The sequence below is a fragment of the Colletotrichum siamense genome (genome assembly GCF_013390195.1).
Source record: "Colletotrichum siamense strain Cg363 chromosome Unknown KSG_Cg363_contig05, whole genome shotgun sequence".
NCBI classification, from domain to species: Eukaryota; Fungi; Ascomycota; class Sordariomycetes; order Glomerellales; family Glomerellaceae; genus Colletotrichum; species Colletotrichum siamense.
The window spans coordinates 2,811,739-2,839,010 of record NW_023501018.1 but is presented as its reverse complement, the minus strand read 5'-3'; the positions used below and the strand labels follow the sequence as shown (position 1 = coordinate 2,839,010).

Here is a 27,272-nt window from a genome sequence, read left to right as displayed (position 1 = left end):
TTAATAGTATTAGGGGTAGTATTAGTATTAATAAGGGTAAGCTTCTTACTTTAACCCTTTTAGTAGAGGATAATAGTTCCTAACTTATTAATACTAATAATACTACTATTAAATATTAGTAGTTAGTTAATAATAAGTTATTACTTAGCTTTTACTATAAATAAGGTTTTAGTTAGAGCCTTATCCTTATAAGCTAAGAAATTAGTATTAATAAGGCCTAAAGTGTTATTAGTTTATATATTAATAACTATAAAGTTAAGGTTAATAGTAGAAGGGATTAGAAAGTAGGGATTATAGCTTAAAGTAACTATCTAGAGAACTTCTCTATAGTAATAACTATATATAGCTTATTAGTAAGTACTAGCTTTAGTAATACTATAGAGCAGCTTAATAACTCTTATAATAGTGCTTTCTAGGTATTAGTTATAAATCTAAGTAAGTAAGTATATAAGGATTATTCTATTAAGCTTTATTACTAACTAGATATATATCTATATTATATTATAAAGCTATAAGATCTTACTAGAAAGTAGTAACTATAGGGTAATAGTAAGGATAAAGTGTTAACTTATATACTATATTATTAGAGATTACGTTAAAATTACTTCTTTACTATTATTAGTATATCCTTAGATAATAAGGTAGGATTTCTTATAGAGCTTATTAGTATTTTTGCTTTTAATCTTATTAACTATTTGTAATTAAAAGATGTAGATATTTATATACTTAATAGGGTTATATATAACTATCTTAAAGATGCCTTAATTAATAAGTCTCTTAATTTTAGCCTTATTAGATTACTTAAAGGGGTAGCTAAGCATATTAATTTTACCTACTTTATAGAGCTATATAGCTAGGTTGAGGTTAGTATATTCTTTATTAGTTATAAAGATTTTATTAGTAGTAAAGAATATAGTAGTAGTATTAATATTATTAACTTTTAGTGTGAAATTAATATTAGGGGTAGGGTTAATATTAACTATCTTTACTATAGGTATCTATCTTTATAAACTTTAGTATAGCTTACTTAAAGGTAGTCTTAAGTGTTTTTCTCTTTTATAAGGCTAGCTATATTAGTATAGTAGTAGTAATATTAATACTAGTAATCCTTTTTAGTCTTCTTTTACTAGTATTATTAATACTTTAAAGGCGTTTAGTAAAGAGTTAGTATTAATAATATCTTTATTTAAGTTATTATAAAAAAGCTTAATATAGGTTAATTAAAATGTTCTTAGCTTATAAGGTAGGTTAAATATATAATCCTCTCTATTAATAGAGAGAAGCTTATATAAACTAGCTTAGCTTTTATTCTTATACTATATAAGAATATCTAACTATAGTAGGAAGGTTAATATTAATAATATACTTAAGCTATTATAGAGGGTGAGGGTATTAGAAACTTAGCGTTTAGTGTATATATAGTAGAGTTTATTAGTAGCTTTTTATATAGCTTTTTAATACTTAATAATATCTAGAGATAGCGCTAAATCTTTAGTTACTTAAAAGTAGGTGCTAAAGATAAATAAAGTTAGGATTAAACTATTAAGCTTAATAGTGTTATTAATAGTCTTAATAGTTATCTATAAGGCTTACTTATAAGAGATAGAAAGGTCTTTAGTATAGATAATATTATAAGTATAGTATAAAGTAGTATAGTAATATTTAACCTTATTAATATTATAGTAAGCCTTAATAAAGACTTTTTTAATAGTAATTATTAGGGTGTAGGTAGTATACTTAAATTTATAGCTATAGAAATTAGTATTAGTATTTATAGTAATAAAGTCTAGAGGGCTTTAGTATATATTAATTTAGTATATATATAGAGCCTCTTAAGTATATTAAGCTAATAGATCTTTAAAGAAATAAGCTATATTAAAGCTAATAGCACTATTAATAATATAGAGTATTAGTTTATTACTATTAAGATATATAATATCTATAAAGATCTTATAGTTAAACTTATAATTATTATAAAGGGTAAATCTAAACTTTTTAGGTTAACTAGTATAAAGTTAATAATACTAATAGACCTTAGTTAAATAGGTAAGAAAGCTTTTATTAACTTTATACTTAGCTTTAGTAAGGATATATTAAAGTTTAGTAATTAATAAGTAGCTAAAATAGTAATAAAGTTATTAAAGTTTAACCTCACTAAAATAGTAGTAAGTAATTAACTATTTCTATTAGAGAAATATTTAGGAATACTTCTATTTATAGATAACTAGAACTTTAAGATCTTTCTACTTTATAATATTATTAAGGTTATTAAATATAACTTCTATCTTATTTATATTATAAAAGTAGTATAGGAAAAGTATATTTATTAGTATAATATAGAAAGTAATAAGACTAAGTAGTATAAGGATTTTAATAGATCTTAGTAAGTAGATAGGGTTATTAAAGCTAAATCTAATAGTAGCTACTTTTATAGTATTAACTTTAAGGTTTAGTATTAATTATTAAAATATAAGGACTTAAGGTTAGCTTACTATTAAATATTTAGAGGTATTAGTATTAAGTAGGATACTCTAGAAGATTATTAATTTATACTTTCCCTTAAGAGAGAATTATAAGGTATATTCTTTAAGCTTAACTATAGTATATTAATCCTACTTAGTAATAGCATAAAAAGTAGTATTATTACTTAATATACTAGTAACTTTAAAGCTATTAAAAATAATATTAGTAAAATAAAAAGTAAGAAATTATTAATTTTTATTATCTAAGCCTTCTAATCTATATTAGCTATCTTTAGCGTTAGAGTTATTAATATTAAGAGTACTAAAATAGTTTAATATATCCTTATTATAGCTATTAATAAGAAGGTTATTAATACTTTTAACGCCTTTATATTATACTAAAAAGTAATTAAAAGTAGGGGTAGAAATATCCTTATTAATATATATCTACTTAAAGTAATTAAAAGCTTTATAGTGATTTTTAGTAAGGTACTTTATTAATTAGTAGCTTATTTTGCTATAAATATAGTATTTCTTTTTAGATTTAGGAAGTATAGGTTAAAGGTAATATTAACTATAAAGTATATATAGATAATAGCTAAATTAAGAGCTATAGCTATAGCTATTATATTAGTAATTAGTTTAGTATTAATTATTAACTAGAGCTAGATTTATTATAAAGTACTTATAAGCTTAGCTTTATATTATAATACTAATAAATAATTTAAGCTAGTTAATAACGCTTTTATAGTCTTTAGTAAAGCTTATAAGAGCGTAATTATATTTAAGTATACCTTAGTAAGTATTAAGGACTTAGTTATAGAGGGTATTATTAGAATAATAGATAGTAAAGAAAGTATATTAAATAGTAATAAGTTTATTAAAAACTATCTTAAGGTATTCTATCTTAGTTTTACTAAAGTTTTTAAGGATTATATAATTAAAAGTAGTATTATACTACTTAAAGAGATATACTTAATATAACTCTTTAATCTTAAAGTAAGCTTTAATTTTAGTAACTAATCTAATAAAGTTAATAAGTATATTATTACTATAAAGCTTATTATAGTAGTAGTTAAATACTTTATTTTTAAGTATAATAGAGAAGGTACTTAGAGTTTAGAACTAGTTAATACTAGCTTTAATATAATAATCCTTAAAAATAAAAAGCTTAGAATTAAGGATATTATATATATTACCCCTAAATTATATACTATTATTATATAACTTTATAAGATCTATAAATTATTAAGGAGATAGCTAATTAAATATAGTAATATTAAGTATATTACTTTTACTAAAGTTAATATTAGGACTTCTTAGAGGGATAAAAGTAATTAATTAGTAAACTTTAGAAGTACTTAATTTATATTAAATTAGTCTAAAAGATAGAGCTATATATAAGGAGGTGTAGTTAGAAGAAATTAGTAGTTTTAGCTTAATACCTTTAATATTATTAAAGAAGTTAATATCTTTAATAGCTTTTTTAAGAGAGGGAAACTTAGTTATCTTATTATTAATATTATTATTAGTTTATTAGTAGAAGTTTTTATAAAGAGTAATATAGATATTAGAGGTAATAGAGGTGCTATTTTAGATAATATAGACCTTATTAGTAATAAAGAAATCTCTAAATTCCTTTATAGTAGCTATATTATAGTTATTAAAAGTAGACTTTAGTATATCTTTAAAGTTAGTAGAAGCTTAACCTTAGAGGGTAGAACTAATAAAGCTATTAAGTTAGTAGTATTTTATATTAAATAAGAAATATAAAATAACTTATCTATAAGTAGTAATATTTAATTTTATATTAATATTATTAAGTTTTCCTTAAAAACTTTAGTTAATTATACTATAAACTCTAATAGAGATAGGGATAAAGTAGTTACTAGCTAGAGGTATTAAAAGTATTAATAGAGCTAGAAGGTTACTTAGAGGGTTACTTAGAGAAGCTAAAGTAGCTAAATTAGATATAGTTAGAAAGGCTTTTAGTAACTATAAATATACTAAAAAGTAATACTAATAAGGTTATAATAAATTAATAATAGTTATTTAAGAAGTTATATAGCTTATTAAAGATATAAAGAGGTAAGTATTAATATTTCTAATAGAGTGAGGTATTAAGTTAAATTATAAGTAAGGATTATTATATTATAGTTATAAAGAACTTACTAAGTATTATAATAACTAAGGTTTATTTATTTAGTAGATAATTTACTATTTTATTACTTTTACTTAACTTAATATAGCTTAATAGTAGTTAAAAATAGAGGTATAAAAATTAGAAAGGATCTTTATAATAGAATAAGGGTTAGTTACTTATATAAAGAAGGGTGCTAAAAGTAAGTATTAATAAGAGGGTAAGTAAGCTTAATAAGTAATATTATTAATAAAGTAGTAGAATCTTAAGGATAAATAACGTTATAAGAGAAATAGAAGAACTATATAATAGCGTTATAAAAGGAGTATAGGTTAGTAAGAGTAAAAGATAGTGAAAAATTCTTTTATAGCTAATAGTTAGTAGTTAGTATTTAGTAGTTAAATAATAGGAAAAACTTATAGTAAGGTATACTATATACTACATATAAGGGTAGTTATTATTAAATAGGTTTAAAGTAGCTATTTACTATTAATATTAACTTAATAAAAAGAAAGTAGTTAAAGGCTATTAAAAATAAAGTAATCTCTTATTTACTTATATAATATAAAAACTCTATTTATAAGAAAATAAGAGGTTAAGTAAAGTAGTTAAGAGTAAAGTAAGTAGTTAACTTTACTATTAATTATAAGTTAATAAGCTGAAGTTAATATTAAGGGTTAAGCGTATAATAGATACTCTTTAAGTAAGAAAGAGGAGTAATTACTAAGAGCGTTCTAAGTAAAATAGATTATCCTTTAAGTTATATTATAACTACTTCTATTAAGTATAAGATTAGAGGCTATAAGAGTTATTATTATAATCTTACTATTATTAATACTATAAGGAGATATTACTTAATCTTATTAGTATTAGTAATATTAGCGTTAATATACTTTTCTTAGAAACTAGAGGAAAATAAGTTTAAAGTAGCTTAAGTAATATAAGCTATCTTTTCTTAAAGTTATAACTACTTTATTAGTATAGGTTAATTAATTAAGCGTTTCTAAGTAGAATAGATCTAAATAAATATTAATAAGATTACTTCTTCTAGAGCTTTGCTAATCTATAGTTAATTAATATATTATATAGTAGTAACTATAAAGTTAACTACTAATTAGTATTAGTTTTATAGGATTAGCTAATTAGTAAGGTATTATAGGTAGCAAATATTGTATTATATTAACTACGTTAGTAGTGATATATATAAGGTTAACTGCGTTAGACGTAGCGGCTATAATTGTAGTGTTAATTGTAGAGGCTGGTGCCTTATATAATTGCTGATTACATAAGGCGCGCCCAGCTTAATTAACGCTGCGATAGGCTGGTGTTACTGATAATTACTAATTAGTTTTACTTATTTTTTTTTAATTTTATAATTAACTTTATATATAGTATCTATTAATAGTAATTTTAGATTTTACTACTATTACTTAAAGTATTAAGAGTATATCTAAAAGATTATATTAATCTTATTTAAGCTAGCGTTATAATAAAAACTTAGATATCTAATATTTATACTTTATTTTAGTTTATATATAAATATCTAAATAGTTAAAAGAGGGCTATACTTTTTATAATATAGTTAATACTAAATATTATATATATTAATTATATAGATATAATTAATACCTACCTCTTTATTTATTTATATAGTAATATTACATGCTATTAATTTACCTAACTTTAAGAGGTTCTTAATATATACCTATATTACTTCTTTACTACTTACTACTTTATATACTATTACTTAAAATACTTAATTATATAGCTTTAACTTATTAGTAATAAGTAGGTAGTTATATTAATTATTAACTATAGAAGTAGCTTATTCTTTTAAAGTTTATAATAATTATATAAACTATTAATAACTTATTTTACTAATTATTAAGTTTTTAGAAGTTACTATAGATTTCTTAAAATAGTTTTTATATTTATAGTTTAGATCTTATTAGTATTTAATACTATATACTATTAATTATAATTTACCTCTAATTATACTATACTTAAGGGGCTTCTAATATTAATAAACCTTTTTAATAAGCTTATTAAAGGTAAGATTAGTTAATTTCATATTAAGAATATAGTAATAATAAAAAAATAGATAAATTTAGTAAGGATATTAATATTTTAATATTAGAGGGATATATAATAAGTTAAGTTATTAATAAATAATATATTTATATATTCTAAATAGCTTATTTTAATCTATATAGCTATTATATAAAATATCTAGTATAAGGATAGTTTAGGTAGCTATAAAGTAGTAGGCACCCTCTATAGCTATAACGTCTATAAACTGCTAAAAGGGGTTTAACTAGGTGCCGAAGAAGCGACTGGGGGGTGCCGAATATAGCCCCTCGAGGGACTGAGTGTGAGTTGCAGTGAGTGGTCTGGGGTGCATCGCGAAGTCGTGGGGACTGAGGCGAGGAAAGAATGGAAAGCGGCCGAGCGAATCAGAGACGAGGAACCCACCTGAAACGGCGTTCGATGGTTCGTCAGATGGCCGCGATGGATGGGGCCTCTCTCTGAACACCAAGCGATTGGCGGATGATGCACGTCTGGGTTGGGTTGGGTTGGCGCTGCAAGGTACCCGTTGGCGGCCCCGACTTTTTTCTGCTCTTTGGGGGCTAGCCTGTCTGGGCTGATCAGAGACCCGCTTTTAGAGAATTCGCCCAGCCAGATCGCGGCTGCCGAGCACAATTGGGCGAACCTGGGCAAGTGGTGTCGCACGGCCAAAAAGGTCAGGGACTCGGGACTCAGGAGAGATGAGGCATTGGCTGGCGCCGGGCTGTCTCATTTCAAAGGTGCAGATTTCCGCCGTTTGTCTTTCCTCTTCGGTGCTTGTCCTCCCCCCAACTGTGGAATAGGTCACCAACTGTCAACAAGCCTCCCTGCTTTGGGGGCGGTCACGTTTGCCCAAGGATTCTGGTAGCGACTGCTGTTGGCGGCAGGTGCAAGGTGGCCTGGTCGCGCAGTGGAGAGACGAGCTGATGGGTCGCTGCAGGCCGTAGGTCAGTCTCTTTGCTGGGGCAGTTGGGTGGGTGATGATGAGGGTCTTTTTGAGTCTTTTACACGTACGAATACAGCAACACGCAACTTACGGTCAGCGCGTTCCTGAGCTAAAGGGAGGCCGCATGCCGTATCTGCACCTGCCGTCGCCCGCTAAGAAAACATGCATAACGGCTCCCGTCGCGTGTCTGTCCATCCCTTTCCTTTTTGTTGGTCTCTCTCTCAAGTCTCTCGTCTCTCGGCTCTCCTTCACTTGAGACACAGTGCCACCCTCTCCAAACATGAGAACCCTCATCAGGAGTCGACGAAGCCTCGCACCGCTCCCCTCCGGGCCATTAACAACCCTGGGCGGTCTATCCACCCATCCGGTGCGGACCATTCAGAGGCTCTGACGCAGACGGCCTCAAGCCGGGGTCATCGTGGCGGGCCCTGTCGGCCAAGCTCCTCCAACTGGTCGCTGTCCAGGCAAATAAAATTAAAAGGAGGATCCTTCCGAATCGGTACGCCATATCTCGCCCAGCCCGCACAAGACATCCTCGTCGCCCATTGAACCGTGCTGCCCTCGTCTAACCCTCGTCTTTTTCCCTCTGCCTCCCCCCCCGGTTTGCGACCAGCATTGCTCCTCCTGCCCCAGTTCTCGCGACTCGTCCTCTCACTCTTCCCACTTTCCTCTCTCCACTTCATCTCCATTCTTTTTGCGCCGTCCCTCGTTCGCTTTGCACTGCACTTTCTCCCGCATTCCCCTTCGCAACCACACCCGTCGCGTGCTTTTTAGGTGGTCTACGCCCCTCCAGTCACTCTTTGACCCTCCTTCACGATCACCTCACGCCAGAGTACTCGCCTTCCTCTCTCGCTCCGTCGATACTCTCGTCGTCGTCGTCGTCATCGTCGTCCGCCTGTCGATATCGCTCATTCATACCGACTTGCGCTCCGCCAACAAGACTTACAGTCGTTATTTTACAATATTCGGGTGCCTCTCTAACCCTGAACGTGTCCGAACAAAAACCGACATTCGATCCGATCGTCATCTACCGTCAACTTTGCACATTCCGCCGCAATGCATTTCCGTTCGCTCGCCTCCGTGGCCCTCGTGGCCTTCACTGCCCAGGCCTTCGCCCAAGACAAGGTCTTCAAGCGCAGCGTCATCACCCCCCTCTCAAGAGATTTCGGCATCATGCGCCGTGCCGACAGCGCCTACCAGCCCGCCGATGAGGTCTGCTCCAAGGGTGGAAACACTTGCGCCGAGGCTTGCGGTACCGGATATGAGCAGTGCAAGTCCACCGACTCTGCCGTCCACTGCTACAACCCCGCCGCTGGCGAGACCTGCTGCTCTACCAATAGCGGAAGTGAGTCTACCGTCGCACCGTCACGTTTTGCGCATCGTCACTAACACGAAAAACCCAGACTCTTGCCTGTCCTCCTTCTACTGCACGCACGACACCGGCGCCGAAACCTTCTGCTGCGCCAACGGCATGAACCTCGGTGACTGCGCTGCCAAGCACGGCGTCACTGGCGCCCTCACCTCTGATGTCCCCGTCCCCACCACCACCTCGACCTCCCAGGCCCCCACGACCAGCTCTGTGGCCCCGACCCCGACCACGACCTCCAAGCCTGCACCCACCACCTCTTCCTCCGTTGTCGTCGCGACCGCCCCGTCGACGACCTCTTCTCCCTCATCATCCGCCGCCCCCAGCACCACCGAGGTCGTCGCTCTCACAACGAGCGTCGCCCCCAGCGTTGGCTTCACCTCTGCCTTCACCGCCGCCAACTCCACCCTGGCCTCCACAACTCGCGGTGTGAGCACAAGGGTCAGCGCGACCCCATCCGCCTCCACCGGTGCGGCGCCTGACCAGAACGCCGGCGCTAGCAACGCCCCCGCTGGCATGGCCGTCCTCCTGGGTGCCGCCTTCGTTGCTGCCCTGCTGTAATAATCCACAACTGACCCAACTGGAAGCCCCCGGTCAGGCCATCGCCATCCCTGAAGTTTATCGCCAGGGGGTTGCTGATGATGCCTGACCAGGCGTACGCCATGAAGTCACGAGTATAATGATACCACAAAAAAGCAGCGAGCGGCGGCGTTGGGAGGCAACGGGATTACCACCGTGCTCTGTTGGAATGTTGATGTTATACAGTCGCCTATTTTCACGATTCCCCACTGAAGAGATGTCCGGAGCGGCTTGATGAACCATTTTGATTGCGATTGTTTTTTTGGAACACACGAGAGAAGATTTTGGAAAAAGAGACGATGATGTAAAGAGACGGGCTTGGAGACCTCACCTGGATCAGCGACTTTATATCCACTGTAACTTTTGTACGTTTTTGCATTTTTGCCGTACCTACCTACTACGATTCCCCCCTTGGATCGAGACTGCGGAACTGTATACTCCCAGCTCGTCCACAACCAGTATCATAAACCTTAATTCCGTCTGGAAAACAAATAACATCACGACATTGCACGCAATCATTCTCTTTTGACTCATTAGTGACACCTCTGTACATGGTCGCGCCAAAGCAAAGCGAGCCTCACGCCCGACGATTGGAACGCCGCAACCCGCCCTCCCGCACCGATTCATATCTGCCTGTCAAATCTCCCGGACCGATTCCCATCGGCGGCCTCGGCGTTGGCTGGGCCCGGTGGAAGTTACGAAAGCCGTCCCCCGGCGCCCGAAAGGTAGGTCGCGGGGCGGGGTCACGGAACAAGCGGGGCCGAAAACCCAACCCTCCCCGGATCCAGAACACTGGACTCGTCTGTCTGCCTTGCGCCAAAACCCGAGCCGAACCGAACCACACCGCATCTATCTCTCTGTCTCTGCCCTACCAGAGTGCCCACCGTGGCGCGGTGTTGGTTGCAACGTTCCGGGGCCCGCCCCCCTTCTGCTCCTCTCCACCGGGGCGTCGTGTGGCTTGCCGACTGCTCACTCCGCCGACGTCATGTCTCGCTCTCTCTCTCGTCCCCAGCTCGCCTCCCTTTTGGATTCCCATATTTTAAGGTGTCTCACCGGCTGGCATTCCCGAAATCACGGCAGGGATGGAATGGAATGGCCAACCAGCGTGCCAGCCAACCAACACATCTCACCCAACACTCCTAGGTAGTCTGTGTGTTTGCGCTCCTTCTCGGCGTAAGCCTCGTCATCTTTGGTTTCGGTCAGCAACTTCCGAGTCCGGGAGATTGGCCTGATTGTCGGCTCGCGTGCCATTATGCCTTGGACAATCAACACACGACGTTCGGACGAACACGTCAGGTCACCCGATTCGTGTGAGCGACAGGCACCTTTGGGTTTGGGGGTTCTTCATCCAATCGTATTATCAAATAAGTCATTTCTTCTTTTATTAGCGCCTGCTTGTCCGGATGAAACAGATTACAGAAACCGGGTATCATGATGCTCGTCTCTCCCACAGCCCTTGTGCGAGATTCTAGGTTATCCCTTCAGGTTACCTTTCCCATCTCTAGTGAAAATCCCCCTATGCAAAAACAGAAAAGAACCGCCAGCGTCGTCGCCAAGCTCACAGTCCTTCATTCCAAGGCCGCCAAAACTGGTTGCGGAAGGTAGGCATGCACTTGACCATCTCGGGCGGCTGATCCTGCCAAGGGATGTTGACGGACTCGCCCATGTGCTCGATTGCAACCCACGAATTCGCAAAACCTCGTTCCTCCTTGATCAACCTTCCATCTTGGATATTGTACGCCAGACTGACGCTTGGCACAACGGCAATCTTGCCGTGGCCAAGATTCCACAGGTCTTTGCACAAAAGTGTTGGCTCGCCGGTGTGGCATTCACCCGGATACGACCTTCTGAAGTCGAGCTTTTTGGCGAGGAATGGTTCGCCAGTCATGGCAACGCCTCCGTTCCAGCAGGCGAAGACCTGCAGAGGCTTGCGGCTGAGGTAGCGGTCCTGAGAGTAAGGCTCGTTCCAGAACATATTGGCCACGTCGCTCCACTGCTCTCCCTTGGGCGTCCTGTCCGGAATAGGCAAAAACGTGTCGCCGTTGATGCCTCGGGAAATCCAGGAATCGTAAAAGGACGGCTCTCCATTGTGCGGCGCGAATCGCAGGAAGTGGTAGTCCATGGCGCACGTCATGTCGGCTCCTTGAGTCTGCTTCTGGTACGCAAGTTCCAAGATGTCCTCCGTGCAGGCGGCCACGTCATTGAGGAAGACGATGGTTGCTTTCGGGTCGTAACGATCGGCTTCGGCCATCATGGGCTCGAGGGCTAGGTTTCGAAGCTTGGCTAGCTTGCCAATGCGGTCCCCGCTATGGGAGTCGATGCTGCTCGTTTGCAGATAGTACGCAATCCCGACCTTGTCGAGGTGCGCCTTCAGGCGGTAGAGAGTCTCGTAAGTGCCATCGGTCGAGATACCCTCCACAATGGAGATTGCGCAGTTTTCGGGCCCGATGATGTCGACAGCTTCAAGAACAGCTCCAATGAGCTGTGGAAGCAGATCTACGACCTGGCGCAGGTCGAGAGCGAAGAAAAAGTGACGCTTGCTCGTGTTGTCGACCGGCTTCAGGACGCCGTAGCGCGTGATGTTCGGTGCGGGGCAGGCAACAATCGGGTAGCCGCCGTTCTTAGGGTCCATAATGGCCTTCACATATCGGCCTGCATCGTCTGCTTTATTCGGGTCTCCCTCGCTGAGCGCCGGTTGCACCCAGCCTGGTGATGAAGCATTCATCCAGCTGCCACCATATTCTACACACAAATTAGCACCTCGACCGCGGAACGAGGTTGGCGAACTCACGCTCTGCCGTCCACGGTGTGACAAAGTACGACACCAGTGGCTGATGGAAGAGAAGGAAGAAGCCCGTGATTAGGATGAAGACGACTATGGCGATGAAGGGCGTCTTCAGCCGTCGAGGCTGGTGGAAGTTGGCGAGCATGCCGAGGTCGTTACACCAGTTGTCTGGTACTATACAGAGTTGCAGAGAGATCGTTTATATACGATGTCGTCGAGTGCAGGTCGAGGAAGATGTAGGCGAGGCCGACTTCGGGAAGTCGGGAAGTACAACAGGGTAGAAGGAAAAGAAGAAGTAAGAGCGAGCGAAAACCGACGAGGCCGTCAGCTCAGGATGTTCATGCAAGACGGCTCCGTCGTGCAGTGGAACGTAGGTGTAAAAGATGCTAAAAGTCGCCAGAAGGATCGTGGAAGGGGAGCTAGAAGCGGGGACTGGGAGCTCATATCACTTTCGGGTGGCACCGAGAGAGTAAGGATATGGGAAAGCTCAGGCCTCGATCTGTCCCTGCTGCTTGGTTTGAGGCGCGAAATCCCGAGATGCGCTGCAGGAAGAATGTGGCATAAGGTAGGACGAGACAAGGCAGGAGACGACGGAAAAAGGTTATGGTTCCACGAGGCGGGCAGGCGTCGGGGTCAGCCCAGGCAAGGCGAGGTGTAGAAGAAGTAACACAGTAGCCGGGCACGAGCGGCGGTAGCAACTGTGTGCCTTAATGACCAACCGGTGCTCTTCCCTCAGTAGGTGTTTCTGTGCAATTGGATGTTTGGGAGACGGGATGGAGCCCCGAGCGATGTGAGGCGCAGCATCCAATTGGAAAGGGCAAGGGGAGGAGGAAGAGGAGGAGGAGAGATGGATGAGGAGAGAGTTTATCTCAGAAAGGAGGCGGTGGACGGAGGACGTGTCCGCTGAGTCCACACCGCGGTCGTAGGTAGGTATGGATAGGTAAGGTATGTAGACAAGGGCAGTGTAGGACAAAAGCTAGAGACGAAAAGGCAACATAAGGTAGTCAGTCAACCAGGCAGTAAGGAAAGCCAAGGTCTTGAGGTCTCAGAGATGTTGACGCAGACGGGGTGGTGGGCGGGCTACGGATACATAACGAGGTAGGCAGGCCAGGCAGACAGCTTAGTTAGGTTCTTACCCACGCACAGAGAGTCGCGGCCGACGTAAGGACAACCCAGCAAAGAGTAGAAAGAAGCTGGGGAAAACAATTTGCATGTTTTGTTCTGGGTCAAACTTGGCAGGTTCCGCCATGCTAAGGTAAGGTATGGTAGGTACAGCTTGTAGCATTACCGTAGGCAGGTAGGAAACGGGAAGCGGGATGGGCTGGGCTGGCCTTACCCGGAACCGGTAGGGGACTTGTGTGCACATCGCACTATGCGACCCTCGCAGCAGCCTCCACCTCACGTCCACGTCCACGTCCAGTCCACGTCCCCAGGGCGCGGCGGACCCAGTTCCGGGTGGCTGCAAATTGATAATCACCTGTTGCGTGTCCACTGCGATTCCTTCGCCCACTTGCAGTTCCAGTTTTTATTGTAAAGGTTCCTCCTTGCTTGCTTGGCTGGCCAGCTCATTCTCTCTGTTTCCGTGCAGAGTACAGATACAGAGTACAGCAGGAAGGATTCAATGTGCTGCTCATCACGCGACATGCCTCAACCACCCTCTTGTGTTACGGCTGAAGAAGGGGGCCCGCTTTGTTCTGTCTGCTGTTACAATGCCTCGGGTGGAAACATGTGGGAGCAGAGCAGCAGGCAGAGAAGTTGAGATGAAAAGAGGCAAGGCGTGCAGTACACGGTTCTTTACACGGTGGCTAACATGTGCTGAGTTCCACGTTCTGTCAGGGCATGTTTCACCTTGTCCTTCACTTACTCGCAGCCGCCAAAACATGCCCCCTTCAGCCGTCACTGGCAGTCAGCCTTTTGAATCTTTTGCCGATAAAAATATACCAAGCAGGTGTCTGGCTAGGTACCAGGCAACTCCGGATAGCGAGTGCCGATCATCATGGCTCAGTGCCGCCGTTGCAACCTTGGGAAATAGCACACAACGTGGCTGACAGCATGTCGTTGCAACCTCTCAGCCTCCTCCTCCTCCTACAATCCGTAGCATACCTAGTAAGTACATGCTGCTTCCTCCCGCTGCCTGGGGCATCATCGACCTAGGTCCAGGGAACAAGCACGGAAAGTGTTTCGTCCGTCTCGACAGGTCTCAGACATGCTGCTTGCTGCCCACCGTGAGTTCGAAATCGAAATAACAACAGAAAACCAAATCATAAAAGTCAACCCAATAAAAGATCGGATGGGCACCTCCCACTCGGCCGGCCAAACGCAATTGTTTCTGTCTGTCCGTGCCTGCGGCGGTATCCGTACAGCGTGCTGCGGCACGGCGACGCACTGAGGTTCTGAATGACACCCCCTGCAGCCCTCCAGCCTCCAACGAACCAATAGGCCATTTCACTGCCAGAGAACCGCCCCTTTAGCCGGCGCACGCTCGCCCGATTCTGCTCACAGGGTCGTCGTGAGTGGCTCGTCGAAATCTACCTTAGATTGCCCGGTACACACAAGCTGGGCGTCTCCCGCAACCCTGGGCGGTCTCGGCGATCTTCTTCTATGGCTCTTTGCTATTGAATTCAATACAAATTTCGCCCGACTTCGTCTAACCCATTCAAGTACCTCACATACAGCACCAACTCTCTTCCAGATGCTCTCCATCTCCAGACGACGCGCACTCACACCTCACCGCCGAGAGCCAAGGAAACTCTGTCCTTGTGTGTGTTTGACTTTGGGGGAAAAGTTCAGACCGCCCCAAAACATCCATCTCAGTAATAGCCCCCGCGCGATGAAGCAGGCTCGCTGGCAGCAAAGAAGGGCTGAGGAGGTGCTGCTTGCGCAGCCGGTACTCGACTATTCCCTGCCCTCAATGCTACCTGGCCCCACGCTTCCCTCCCAACCGGGCGTGCGGCAAGGTCCAGCCACAGGGCGTGACGACGATCTCCTCGTCCACGCTTTTTTTCTTTTCTTGTGACGAACTCACAGCGTGGGCTTTTCACCTCACCTCTTCACCAGCATGCTCCATGTCCACCACTCGGCTTGACTTGCTGCGCAGCCATGCCCCCTCATATCGGCGAACAATGTTCCAGGCTGTAAAACTTGACGGCTTGGCGTTCGATTGCTCTGGGCAGTCGGCTCGAAAGACAATCGTCGCTGCAACCTGGGCTTTCTTGCGCCGGGCGAAACGACGAGTTGAAGTGACGTCTGTCAGATGATCGGTGCCATTCCGTCCCGTACGATAGGGTGCTCCCGGGCGGCAGTCGACCTGAATTAATTCCCGAAAATAATGGTGCCGCCCCCGTGCATACGCCAAGCACTCGAACCATTGAAGGCTGGCCTCGAGTCTAGCAGGTAGGCCGGCGTGCCACCATTGCTTCCATCAGTCGTCGTGAAGCCATACGTAAGCTTCTCCAAGTCCAGGGCCACTCAGATGGAAGAAAGATTGCATAGGCACAGCCCACGGGCCTGAATCGTTGGCAGGAGGGCCAGCGGTTCCCCATCGCGGGAAACAGGACTGGAGCTCGACGCGCGGACACCGGCATCTCCACACCCAGCGACGAACGCCCCCTGACTCGCCGTCCCGATCAAGCAGAGCTCCCTAATCGGGCAACTTGGGGGAATTCGTCTGCCTGGAATACGGGATCCGCAACCAACTGTCTACTATGCAGTAGTTTCAAACTTTGAATCTATTCGCTGCGAGGAACACAATCCTTCGAGCATGGGAGCATGCATCTCCCACTGGCAACTCGCATGAAGAGCTTTACAACTGTTCAGGCATCGCTGTCTAGTCTCTACGAACTCAGCAGTCTCGTCACCCTCTTTGCAACTCCGTCCTCGAACTGCGTCACCCCGCCGTCCAGGATCGTCAGGTTCCCGGCCTTCAATCTGTATACCGCTCGTCGCCTGGAGACAGCTTCATCCTCATCGTCTTCCTCGCTCTCCGAGTCTTCAATCAACCCCTCAACTGCACCACGCATGAACCACCGGTCATGGCTGACGAGAATGACCGCCCCCTCCCAGTCCCTCAGTGACTCACGCAAGGCCGTGACCGTCTCATAGTCGAGATGGGTAGTTACTTCGTCGAGAATAAGACAGTGCGGCCGTCGCCAGAGAATACGAGCAAGCTCGCAACGCACGAGCTGGCCGCCAGACAGCTTCCTGACTGGAATGTCGGATGCAACTCGACCGGGCAACCCAAGACTGCCAAGGATCCCACGGAGCTGTCCTTCATCCAGCTCTCCATCAACATCCTTTGTTAGTAACGAAAGAGCCGTCAGTGAAACGTCGTCTCGGCCCATTTGTTGCAATCCTTCGACGGCATGTTGAGAGTAATACCCGAGCTTCAGCCGCGGATGGGTTGTGATCATTCCGGACGAAGGTTTAATCTCATCAACGAGGAGCTTCACCAAGGTCGATTTGCCAGCCCCGTTGAGCCCGAGGATGCCCACTCGGTCACCTTTGTGAACGGATAGGTTGACATCCTGCAATACGGCAGGTATCTGTATCTTTCCTCTCGCCTTGGCCGAGTATCGAAACGTCACGTTCTCTATCGATATCAGCGGGCCGGGAAACCGCAGATCTGGAGGCTCGGGCAGGTCAATAAAAATCGGCCGCTCGTCCTGCGGTATATCGATCTCGGCTCGAGCAGTCAGGTGGTACCCCTCGAGGTCACGATTGAGCTTGAATCTGCCGCCCTTTGCGCTGACCTGGAGACCCCAGCGGTCGTCAAGCTTCTTTTGACGAGACTTGGCTTGGCGTAGCTTGTTCTGATCATCATTCGCCTTCCCTGCTTTGATGTTGTTCGTAATGCTCTGCTGTATATGAGCCTTCTGCTTGTCCTGGGCGTCCTTCATCTTGGTCAGCCACAGCTTGCGCTCCGACTGCGATGCCTCATATGTGGGAAGATCGCCATGAAAATACGTCAACCCCTTTTCCTTGAGAATGAGGAGATCGGTGCAAAGCGTTATGAAGTCTCGGTCATGAGATACGAGGATAAGAGTTGGAGCATCATCGTCATCTTGCAGAGACTCAAGGTACTTCTGTAACCAGATGATTCCCAAAAGGTCAAGGAAGTTGGTAGGCTCATCGAGTATCAGGATGTCGGTTTCCTGGAGAAGTGAAACTGAGAGTGCTGTCCGCATCTTCCATCCACCGGACAGACTTGACACGGGCTTGGACATGTACGCCTCCGAGAAACCGAGACCCGTCAAGATTCGCTTGGCTTTCGATTCAGTTTCGGCAACTTTGGATGGCTCAACCTGCAATTGAAGGTCTGCGAGCATGTCCAGCGCCTCTTGCGTCTCATTCTTCAGAACCTCGGCGGATATGTCGCTTTGCGGTTGATCCAGCCTAGGTCCATGTCAGTGTCCACGATTTCCAATAACCGGGGGACTACCTACAAGATCTGCGACTCCGCGACAGTCTTCTCGAAAGCCTTTAGTTGTTTTCGAGCTGCCAGTCCTCTATCACCACTCCGCAACCTGGCATTCTTATCGAACTGGAAGAGGCGCTTCTGGTTATTCTCATGGCGAAGGGCACGAACCGCTCGGACCGTCGCGTATGGATCGGTGCTGTTGATGCCATCGGACAATGCTTCTATCATTTAGTTTGCTACAGTCGCAAAGGAACTTGGCCATACATACCTCTTATATCCTGTTCAACATCTGATCGAGCGGTTGCCTTCTCGATGACATGCTCCAAGACGCTGCAACTCTGACTGAGCTGCTCTGATCCAATCGAAGCATCGCTTGCCCGGATATCCGTGTCAGTGTTGCTGGCATCTGTCTGTTGAAGAATGGATATCCGAGTTTCCTCGGGGATACCGGGAATCAGCTTCTCGGAAATGGCCTTGAGCAGCGCTAGGTGCGAGGGTTAGTGTTGATCTTGGCGGCGGACATGCTAAACTCACTCGACTTGCCAGACCCATTCCTGCCAATGAGTGCATATCTTTGCCTAGCCTTGATATGCAGCTTGGTATCGACGAGAATCTCGGTTCCGTCGCTCCTCGCCTTGGCCTTGCCTTTGGCGCCGGGTTTGGTACCCGGACCTGAAGTGACGGTGATGTGGAGACCGTCTACCTCCAACTGCAGGAGATTGATCAGCTGTGAAAGCTGTATTTCTTCACAAATGAGGGGATACCTCGCGATGGTCCGTGTTCTGTATATTGAACCGCGTTTGCTTGCTGGTGCAGAGGATTGTGGCCACTGATTCGGAGGCGATGGACGTCATTGCTGCAGTACAAGTCGACAAAAGGATCTTGGCAAAAGCGATCAATGGGCAAATCAAAAACAAAAACAAGCCAGTTGCAGACCAGTCACGCAGAGAGAGAGAAAGATGAAGCCGTCCACAATGGAACCACGGCTGCGGATGGTGCAGGACTCTCTCCAGATTTTATTGATTATATCGTCGGCCGGGTTCGAGGCTGTTTTTCTTTCAGCCCCCCTCCGTTGCCGACGGAAGTAAGTTGAGAACCAGAGGTGCTCGATCGCCCATCAGTGGCGTCGCACTTGTCGCTCCAGCACTAACTAACGTCTAGACGGTACGTACTATTGTGGCATGCAGTTTGCAGATTGCAGTTGCGCTGCACTCCGTGATGTGAGTCACGCCGAAGACAGCCGTCCCCGACCCTCTTTCCCGGGCGCCCATTCGGCGCTTTCCTCCCCGTCTCGGAGGTGTCGCAGCTGCCGGGGTGACTCAATTCATCCAAGTCACCGCTCGGCGAACCGTTGTCTCTGCTTCAGTTTGATGCCCATCGTAACGGGCGCATTAGTTCTGAAGCGCTGTGCTCAGAACAGGGGAAGTGAGTCTATGAAGGTCTTGGTGTCCTTGGCGTAGACCGACTCCGCGTCCGCAATCTCATGGATCTTCAACTCCTTCTTCGCCCACTTCCTCGCCGCGCCGTACTTCCCTGCTCGTGACGCGGCATACGCAGCATATTTGTACGCCTTGCTGAGGTAGTCCACCAGGCCGACCTCCTCCACAAGCTTCACCAGCTTCTCCGCATAAGGCGACACGTCTCCTCCAAACGAGTCGCTCCCAAGCTCCCGCTCAATCAACCCCATCAACCTCTTCATCTCCACTCTCTTCAAATCGTCGGCAGCTCCTGCGCCCTCGTCCCTCGCCGAGCACGACTGGCAACTGCATTCGAATCCCCACTGCGCAAGCCTTGCCCTTCTCGCCTCCGTCGTCTCCGTGAGCGGTGCATACGTGACCGTCACCTCCTCGTCGGCCGCGATGTCTCTCCCGGCCCAGATAATCCTCCTCCCGTCGACGGACACGCTCGCAGAGTTCGGCGTGCACGCGTGGTTGAGCTTCGCGATGCGCGGAAAGATGCCGATAGTCCCACCCGCCATCGTGAACCCGTTCGTCCGGAAAATGAGCGCCTCCCGGCTGAACGCCGCGTCGTCCATCTCGCGGTGCTCCGGGCACGACAGATACGCCGCCCGCGCCGTCGCGTTGAGCGTCTCAAAGGCCCTGTCGACGGCCGTCGCGATCGCATCGAAGGCAAACCCCTGCCCGCTCACCAGGCTCCCCGGGTCGACCGTGAAGAGCGGCGTCTCGTCGATGATGCGCGTGCCCTTGGGGATCTTGCGCCGCGCAAAGATGCCGAGGCCCTTACCTGGCGAGGGGCGAACCTCCCACAGCCCATCTTCTGATTTGAGATCTTTGTGTGAAATTGTCAGCGGGGGTGTGTTCATCTCAAGTGAGTTTAGACAGCGATGCGCTCACTTGTTCCATATCGGACGCGAATCTCCTCGGAATCGCCCAGTCCATCCGGCACGGCCCCGTCGGCGAGGGGGAAGTCGCCGCCTGTGTCGAGAACCCCCAAATGGCTCTGCCCGTGACATGAATCCAAGTCGCAGACACGATCGCGAACCTGCGCGTCACCATCGCTGCCGTCATAACCGAAAACCGGGCTTGGTTGCTGCGAGACCGCGAGCCATAGCCAAAGTAGTACACGGGACGATCTCATGTTTTCCGGGCCGTGTGTGTGTCTCTAAACTCCGCAGTTCAGACGAAAAATCGTGTGGTGTCTTAGGTTCTCATTGCTTCTTCCAGACTTTAGTGAATATCTCCGCGGGAAGAGGTTTTGGAAATATTCTAGCCATGTGGCTGCAATTCTGACAAACACAGCTAGCTACTCGTACCTACAAAGAGGCTGGCCCGGCTAGCCGGGGGCCGCTCGAAACGGATCTGCTGTCACAGGATCGTGTCAACGCGCCGTGGTGTTCCCCACGCGACAGGCATCTTTGGGGTTGGAGGTCGCCTGGATGCGAAACAATGCCAGACCGGCGGCTCCTATCGCAGAGGTAAATTGGATGATAAGTGCAGAATGGACCGGCGATTGCCCTCCATATTCTCCCAAATGCTACCCTCTGTCGTGAACTTCGGGTGGTGATCGGCGCTAATTGGGGTGGCATTCTACCGCCATTCCCGTAAAGGGGGCGCTGATTATTTGGGGGCTCAGGGGCGTTTCGTTTCGAATGACTTGGCCCTCGTCTGGTCGGCAGTCTGGCCCGCGATCCAACATCACCTGGTATGGTGTCCATTCACATTTTCGTAGTGATCATGCCGGTTCGGGACGTTGCACTTTGAGGAATTGAAATGAGAATGCCTTTGAGGCGTCATTTCTGGAGTTGATGTCGCTGTTCTCAACCTGCCAAGTATTGAATGAATGAGCGTGTTCGAGACATTTACCATTACAATCAAACTATCCCGATCGTTTTGTAATTCAAGATATCATTGTCAACAAGTCCCTTGTTCCTATCAAAAGTCCTTTAGTTCTGGATTCATTCGCCGACTCCGTTAAAGGATCTCCACCGATCGGGTCCCGCGCCGGACCTGGGGTTCCGCCTTCAGCCCCGCAGTCCGGATCCATGACACCCGAGAGAGGTATCCATCATATTCTGCTTGCACCTCCTCCTTTGTTGCAGTCGCTGGGCCACTGTCTTGGGGATGGGGCTTTTCTCTCAGGAACCTTCTCATGTCTGTCCTGGGATCAAGAAATGCTGTGTAATCGGCGCAAGGAGCACGATGTCGCCAAGCCGCCCATGACGAACCCGGCATTAGAAATTCCAGATTGTTTCGACTCCTCTGAGAGTCCAGGGCCTGCAAGAATAGGAATTATGGGCATGTTCATGGTATTATCAGATACAGTGAAGACCTGATCTAAGGTGAGCTCGCCGTCAAATTGGTAGTCGAGGTTTGTGTTGCCGACGCTGCAGACCGCGAGACCTCCAAACCATCTTTGACTTGGAGGCCAGTGAACACGGATCGTGACCGATTTAACTCGACTATTGTGAGTAACGGAAAATCTTGTGCACATATCACCTGTCAAGATATTCAATTGATATGACGATGTTTTGGAACTTCGGTGACGGTTGAGGATGGATTACGCATGGACTCAAGATGCCTAGAAACATGTAGACTTACAACTGTGAACACTTCCACATGAGGATGATTTGTGTCCCCCTGGCTGCTTTCCTGCAATGATTTGATAAAAAGAAGAAAACGTTCAGAAGTAAAATCGACAAAAAGAATTAAGGCATCAGAAGGGGACAAAAAGAAAAAGAAATTGTCTCCGGCCAGACTCGAACTGACGACCTTCAGCTACCTCATACTATCCAAGAGTACCATCTAGGAAGACCATGAGACTGATGCTCTACCGACTAAGCTACAGAGACTTGTGTCATTGATTGTTGCTGGAAGACATGATCAGATCAGTACATGAAAGGTTGGAATGTGAGTCAAGCGAGGCCTTGATAGATAGACAGATCTCAGGGTAGCCTGCTTCAAGGTTCAATTGATCTGTGATTCGATCAGACAGGTATGTGTCTGCCACTCACTTGGCAACGCGTCTTATCCAGGTTACATCTAGTGATTTGATCGTATTAAATAATCTTTAACGACAAGGAGTTCGATTCCAGATCATTTCTGTTGACCGCATATTCAAAAGCCATCATAAACCCTTGTCCATATCAAGTGGATGTGAATCAGAGTGAAGCTCAAGGGCGGGAAGGCTTGAAAGCTACAACAAGTCGACGAACACGGTGTTATCAAGGCGAATGCCCGAGAGCAATGAGTTGACGGCTGATGAATAAATCGGAACTTAGCAAGATACAACATGGGAGGCTGGCAAGCTTCCAAGATTTCTCATCGGCTCGTCACAGAAGTCGCTTTATCAAATTCATAACTCCTTGTTGTGCTTGCCTATTCTGCATGACATTGGTCTTGAAGGGCCCAAATCTCTAGCATTCCTCTTAGCATTCATCTCATTTGTTCTTTCACGCCATCTCCAAAAGGACCAGGTTGATGATCATTACAGAAATTTGACCAGGCAATCGAAAGTCGATTACTAAATGAATCTCGCAGACAGCTGATATCCATGAGCGCGAAGCCGATTCTCACGTCACGAGAGCGGTTGCAATCAAATCAACAAGTAGCCAGGGGTTCGAACGAGATCGAGTAAGGAACGCTGTGTATGAAAACGAGAGCTAGTTTGGAGTGATAGAGACGTGCTCATTTCACCTATTGTCGATAGGTTTGTTAAACCTTTGCGTTCGTTGTGAACAGACACAAAGTCACCAGCAACAAGACGTACGCCCGCCCTAGTAAGAGTTCATCCGAAATGGACCATATTTCATCGCAGAAGAGACAGAGAATCCAGACACTAGGCTTTAAATGTGGCTCGACAGGAGCCACTGGCCAAGTTTATGGAAAGGCTTTGAGCTCGTATTATTCATGGCTCAAGATGAATAGCCATTCGACGTGCAAGTTCGTAAAGCCCAGCACGCTCGCGCGTGGGAAGACACTTGTTTGATAAGCACAGCAAATTTATTGGTAAGTATCAATTGTTTCAAGGAAGTTCACGCTGATCGCGCCGTTGGTGCAGAGCAAGATTGGTGATCCTCACGGCCAAGTCTTGCCTCTGCATCGTTTTAAACCGACAGCAGGCCTAGAAGTTACTCCTCAAGTCCTCAAGCTCTAAAGAAAACACAAAATTCCGCACTTAGACTCAAGAGGCTCGGCGGGTTCGATATTAAGACTTCTATAATTAAACGAGGCCAACCGACAAACAAGCTTGTCTTGGCACTCTATTGCTCTTACACTCAATTCGCAACTCAGTCGTCATCCTCCACGAACCACTCGGCTCTTCTCCAGATCCCACACCGCCATCGCACCGCCGCATCTACCATCTTTAAAAAACGTACCAAAAAGAGAGTTGGTTGCATGAGCGAGTTCTTTTATTCTTTTGTGGAGTCCCGCACGCCATCTCAAGTTTCAAAGTTACCGCCCCCTTTACCCCTAAACCCTGAAACCCCCCCAACCCAACGACCGCGGCCGTCTGCCCTCTTTTATTTTTCAGTCTCTCTCTTTCTCGGAAACCTGAGACGTCGCCCTAGCCAACAGAGAACACCCATCTGCCAAGTCCACGTCAGCCCGAACGTCATTCCCATGAAGCTGCACGAGCCACACGAGATCAAAATCTGGCATTGTTCGTCTGAGGTTGACCGTCGGGATGTGGGCGACACACAGGAACTCCCTGCCTTGCGTCGACTGGCACGGCCGGCGGCTCCGTGTTGCTGGTTATCGCGAGGGAGCCCTTCGAGGCAAGCAAGGCCGGCCCAGCGACTTTGGACTCCCCTCCCAAGACTGATGCCGTCGCTGGTCGCCGTTGCCATTGAGCTTACGCGGGCTGAGCAGACATGAGACGACCAGGGATGCTCTCTCACCCTTTCCCCCTCCTTTGCAACGTTCTCAGCCCTTTTTCGGCCGGCAACAACGCCACTGCAGTGCTTTATTCGGGATGCTTGGATACCAGGAGGACCAGTGAGAGGAAGGCGGACGCGAGTCAAATCCACTTTAGACCACACGATGGGATGACAGGGCTGTCAAATTGAGCCGGTTGATCATGAACGTGCGGCCGGCTCGGCATTGCTTGTATAAAGATCTGCGGCTCTTCTCTGACCAACGCCATCTGCCCTTCACCAGCAGCTTTACACTATCTCTACAGCTCCATCCATCCACTTCTCCGATTTGTTCATATCAAAGATACCCAACCAGAGCTCCAAAAATCACACCCGAAATCCGTATTCAAAATGAAGTTCATCATCTCCTACATCATGCTCGCTCTCTGGTAAGTTTAAACCTTTCTCTACAGTAATGTGAGCATGTATCTAACGAAAGTTCATAGCTTCGGCCTCGGCCTCGCACAACAAGGCACCATCCAATGCCAGTGCAAAGCAACCCTCAGCACGTCTGTCATCAGGACCGGCGGCCGCCAGCTCTGCAGCCAGCGCGGCGGCATCCTCAGCGAGGACAACGAGCTCTGCACCAAACTGCCGGCGAGGTTCACCGACGGGGACTGCCAGACTCTGGGAGACTCTTTCTTTGCTAGCTGCGGGTCTGCGCGTTCTGAGCTGAAGAGGGGAATCTACAAGCGCGAGGTCGTGCCTCTCTCCTCGAGGCCGATTGTGAGGAGACTGTCCAACTTCTAAAAGTACAAAATGTTCATGACGGATACCACCACCACCAGCACTTCTTGCTCTTTCTAGATTTTAAACCACTTCTCTAGCGCAACATTCAATTCATCAAAATTTACTTCCGCACCTTCTTCCACCGCCCACGCAACGAATCCGTCTGGCCGAATCAATGAAGCACGGATTCCGCACCTGTCTTCCACGTCTGCTCCGATGTAGTCGAGCCTCTTCTCGTACTTCTCCGTGACCAAATCCTTCAGCGTGCCGTCGTCTTCAAAGTCGATGAGCATTCCCCGGCCCTGCTCCATCTTGGGCCCCAACCTCGTGCCGTCCTTGAATGTAAAGTCCGGGGCGCTTCGTCCTGCGGCCGGATGCACGTCGCTGCCGAGATCATACCGCTGCGAAAGGCCCCAGACCCGGTCGATGAAATGATTCGCGCCGTCGTCGGTGGCGATCAGGTCGCGGACGAGCTTCTGGACGGCGTACCCGGTCTCGTTCGGCTGCAGCGCCGCAACCTGCGACCGATTCCATTCGAGGACGAACTCTCCAATCGGATACCTCTCCTTCTCATACGTATCAATCAACTCAAAGTTGGCCTTGCCGTCGGGGCTTTGCTGCTCTTGTCGGACCGAGGCAGCCAGCTTCCAGCCCAGGTTCATAGCGTCGCCCAGCCCGCAGTTCATGCCCTGGCCCCCGAGAGGGGGATGTATGTGCGCCGCATCTCCGGCGAGGAGCACCCTCCCCCTGCGGTACGTCGTCACCTGCTTGCTCCGGTCCGTGAACGGCGTCGCGAGATGGATCTTGGTCATCCGCACGTCGTCCGGCTTGCCCGTGACGCGGTTCAGGATGTCCTGCAGCCGCTCCAGCGAGTGCTCCGCCTTCTGCCCCGCGCCGCCGTCAAAGTCCATCAGGTACACCATGTCGGGCTTCCTGAAGATGTACATGCCGTGCCGCGTGGGCACGAACCCCGGCACCAGCCTGTCGGGATGATCCAGGTCGCAGTGGACGACGTACCCGGTAAAAGTCGCTTCCGTCCCGGCGAACTCGAACCCTGCCGCCTTGCGGATCACGCTCCGGCCGCCGTCGCATCCGACGAGCCACCGCCCGCGGAAGTTCTGTCCTTCGTCTCCTGCTCCCACTGTGATCCCGCTCTGCGTCTCCTCGACGATCCTTTTGAACCCATGACCCCTGAGGATCGTGACGCCCAGGCTCTCCGCCCGCTCGGTGAGGACAGCCTCAATGCGGTCGATCGTGATGGGGCCTGGCATCAGCGATGGGCCCGGGAGGCGGTACTTCCAGCGATTCAGGTCGAGCTGGTTTAGGTTCAGAGGGATGCCTGCGAAATGGCCGCCGAACTGCATCCCGGGCCCTTTCGGGGGGGTGTGGGGCCGGTTGGTGAGGTCGTAGAGCTTGCCGAGGAGGTCGCGGCGGTAGAGCAGCTCGATGGAGGGGAGGTGGAGACCCCGGAAGCCGACGGGGTTGCTCTTCCACTCGGACTCGGGCTTGGCGTCCCGTTCGAGGATGAGGACGGATGCGCCTGCTAGGGCTACTTCGCATGCCAAGAGAAGGCCAACCGGCCCGGCGCCGGCAACAATGACATCGTAAAGCTGGGTCATTTCTTTAGTTGTGAACCGGCTGTTATGAGAAAAGAGAGGCAATGTTGGCAAGATTGAAGACGTTGAAATGAAACCAGCGTTTGGTGTCGTGGATTAAAAGAGTATTTATACAAGACATCACTGAAGTTGACTCTGGCATCTGAGGCATTGAAATCGGGCCCGAGTCTCCTTTGAGGACAGGAACCTTGGTTGAAAGCCACAGCTCTCGGTCCCGACTTCGTGTCGCTGCGTACACATGTTCTTCGTGTCTGTCACTGGGCTGGGCTTTGTGGCGCACTAGCATGGAATGGTCTCATTCGGGGTAATTCGGGCATTCCGTACCTCAGAAGAGTCCAACAAGTAAGATTCACTGGCAAGTTCGCCCGAAGTGCGGGAAAAGGTTGGGCTGGTGACTGAAACATGCATCAACAGGCAGAAGCTTTCGCATCCTGCTGCGGCGTCCCGTCCTAGCCGCTCGCTCTTCCGACTATCCGTCCCGTTCGGGCGCCGAGCACGCCGTTGTGAGCTTGAACGGAGCCATCGCTCCACCGATCCGACCATACTTTGAATATCATCGTCGGTACGTTTCGTTCTCTGGGATAGAAATTTGTTTTCATTATCCGTGATAGGCGCGTTCAATCATTATTGCATGTTTCTAGTCCGTCTCTTCGCCGCCTGTATTTCTGTTGCCCACAATAACCGCCTCACAACATGGATCGATCAGCGAGGATGCTGAACAGCGGATGCTTCACCTTGGCGACAGCCATCCAACCGTCCTCTGGTATCTCGACGATTGTCCCGTCAATGCAGACCT

At 46.5% G+C, this 27,272-nt stretch overlaps 6 protein-coding genes across 6 annotated transcripts; 2 read left to right on the top strand and 4 right to left on the bottom strand.

Moving 5' to 3' along the window:
- Window positions 1-8,668: 8,668 nt before the first annotated feature.
- On the top strand, window positions 8,669-9,539 carry CGCS363_v008324 (uncharacterized protein; the record flags this gene model as incomplete). The annotated part of the gene is made up of 2 exons (XM_036640173.1): window positions 8,669-8,957; window positions 9,016-9,539. The coding sequence occupies 2 exons, from the start codon at window positions 8,669-8,671 to the stop codon at window positions 9,537-9,539; spliced, it is 813 nt and encodes a 270-aa protein (XP_036493949.1).
- Window positions 9,540-11,115: 1,576 nt separating this feature from the next.
- CMT1-1 (Alpha-1,3-mannosyltransferase CMT1) lies at window positions 11,116-12,487 on the bottom strand (the record flags this gene model as incomplete). Its single annotated transcript, XM_036640172.1, has 2 exons — window positions 11,116-12,299; window positions 12,349-12,487. 2 exons carry the CDS (start codon window positions 12,485-12,487, stop codon window positions 11,116-11,118), a joined length of 1,323 nt encoding a protein of 440 aa, XP_036493942.1.
- A 3,688-nt stretch (window positions 12,488-16,175) lies between these two features.
- yheS (putative ABC transporter ATP-binding protein YheS) lies at window positions 16,176-18,612 on the bottom strand (the record flags this gene model as incomplete). The annotated part of the gene is made up of 5 exons (XM_036640171.1): window positions 16,176-17,733; window positions 17,784-17,979; window positions 18,027-18,242; window positions 18,293-18,467; window positions 18,523-18,612. The coding sequence occupies 5 exons, from the start codon at window positions 18,610-18,612 to the stop codon at window positions 16,176-16,178; spliced, it is 2,235 nt and encodes a 744-aa protein (XP_036493943.1).
- A 557-nt stretch (window positions 18,613-19,169) lies between these two features.
- set5-3 (SET domain-containing protein 5) lies at window positions 19,170-20,356 on the bottom strand (the record flags this gene model as incomplete). Its single annotated transcript, XM_036640170.1, has 2 exons — window positions 19,170-20,047; window positions 20,113-20,356. The coding sequence occupies 2 exons, from the start codon at window positions 20,354-20,356 to the stop codon at window positions 19,170-19,172; spliced, it is 1,122 nt and encodes a 373-aa protein (XP_036493944.1).
- Window positions 20,357-24,482: 4,126 nt separating this feature from the next.
- Window positions 24,483-24,881, top strand: CGCS363_v008320 (uncharacterized protein; the record flags this gene model as incomplete). Its single annotated transcript, XM_036640169.1, has 2 exons — window positions 24,483-24,520; window positions 24,578-24,881. The coding sequence occupies 2 exons, from the start codon at window positions 24,483-24,485 to the stop codon at window positions 24,879-24,881; spliced, it is 342 nt and encodes a 113-aa protein (XP_036493945.1).
- Window positions 24,882-24,934: 53 nt separating this feature from the next.
- On the bottom strand, window positions 24,935-26,479 carry CGCS363_v008319 (Monoogygenase; the record flags this gene model as incomplete). The annotated part of the gene is made up of 1 exon (XM_036640168.1): window positions 24,935-26,479. One exon carries the CDS (start codon window positions 26,477-26,479, stop codon window positions 24,935-24,937), a length of 1,545 nt encoding a protein of 514 aa, XP_036494638.1.
- Between the last annotated feature and the right edge of the window lie 793 nt (window positions 26,480-27,272).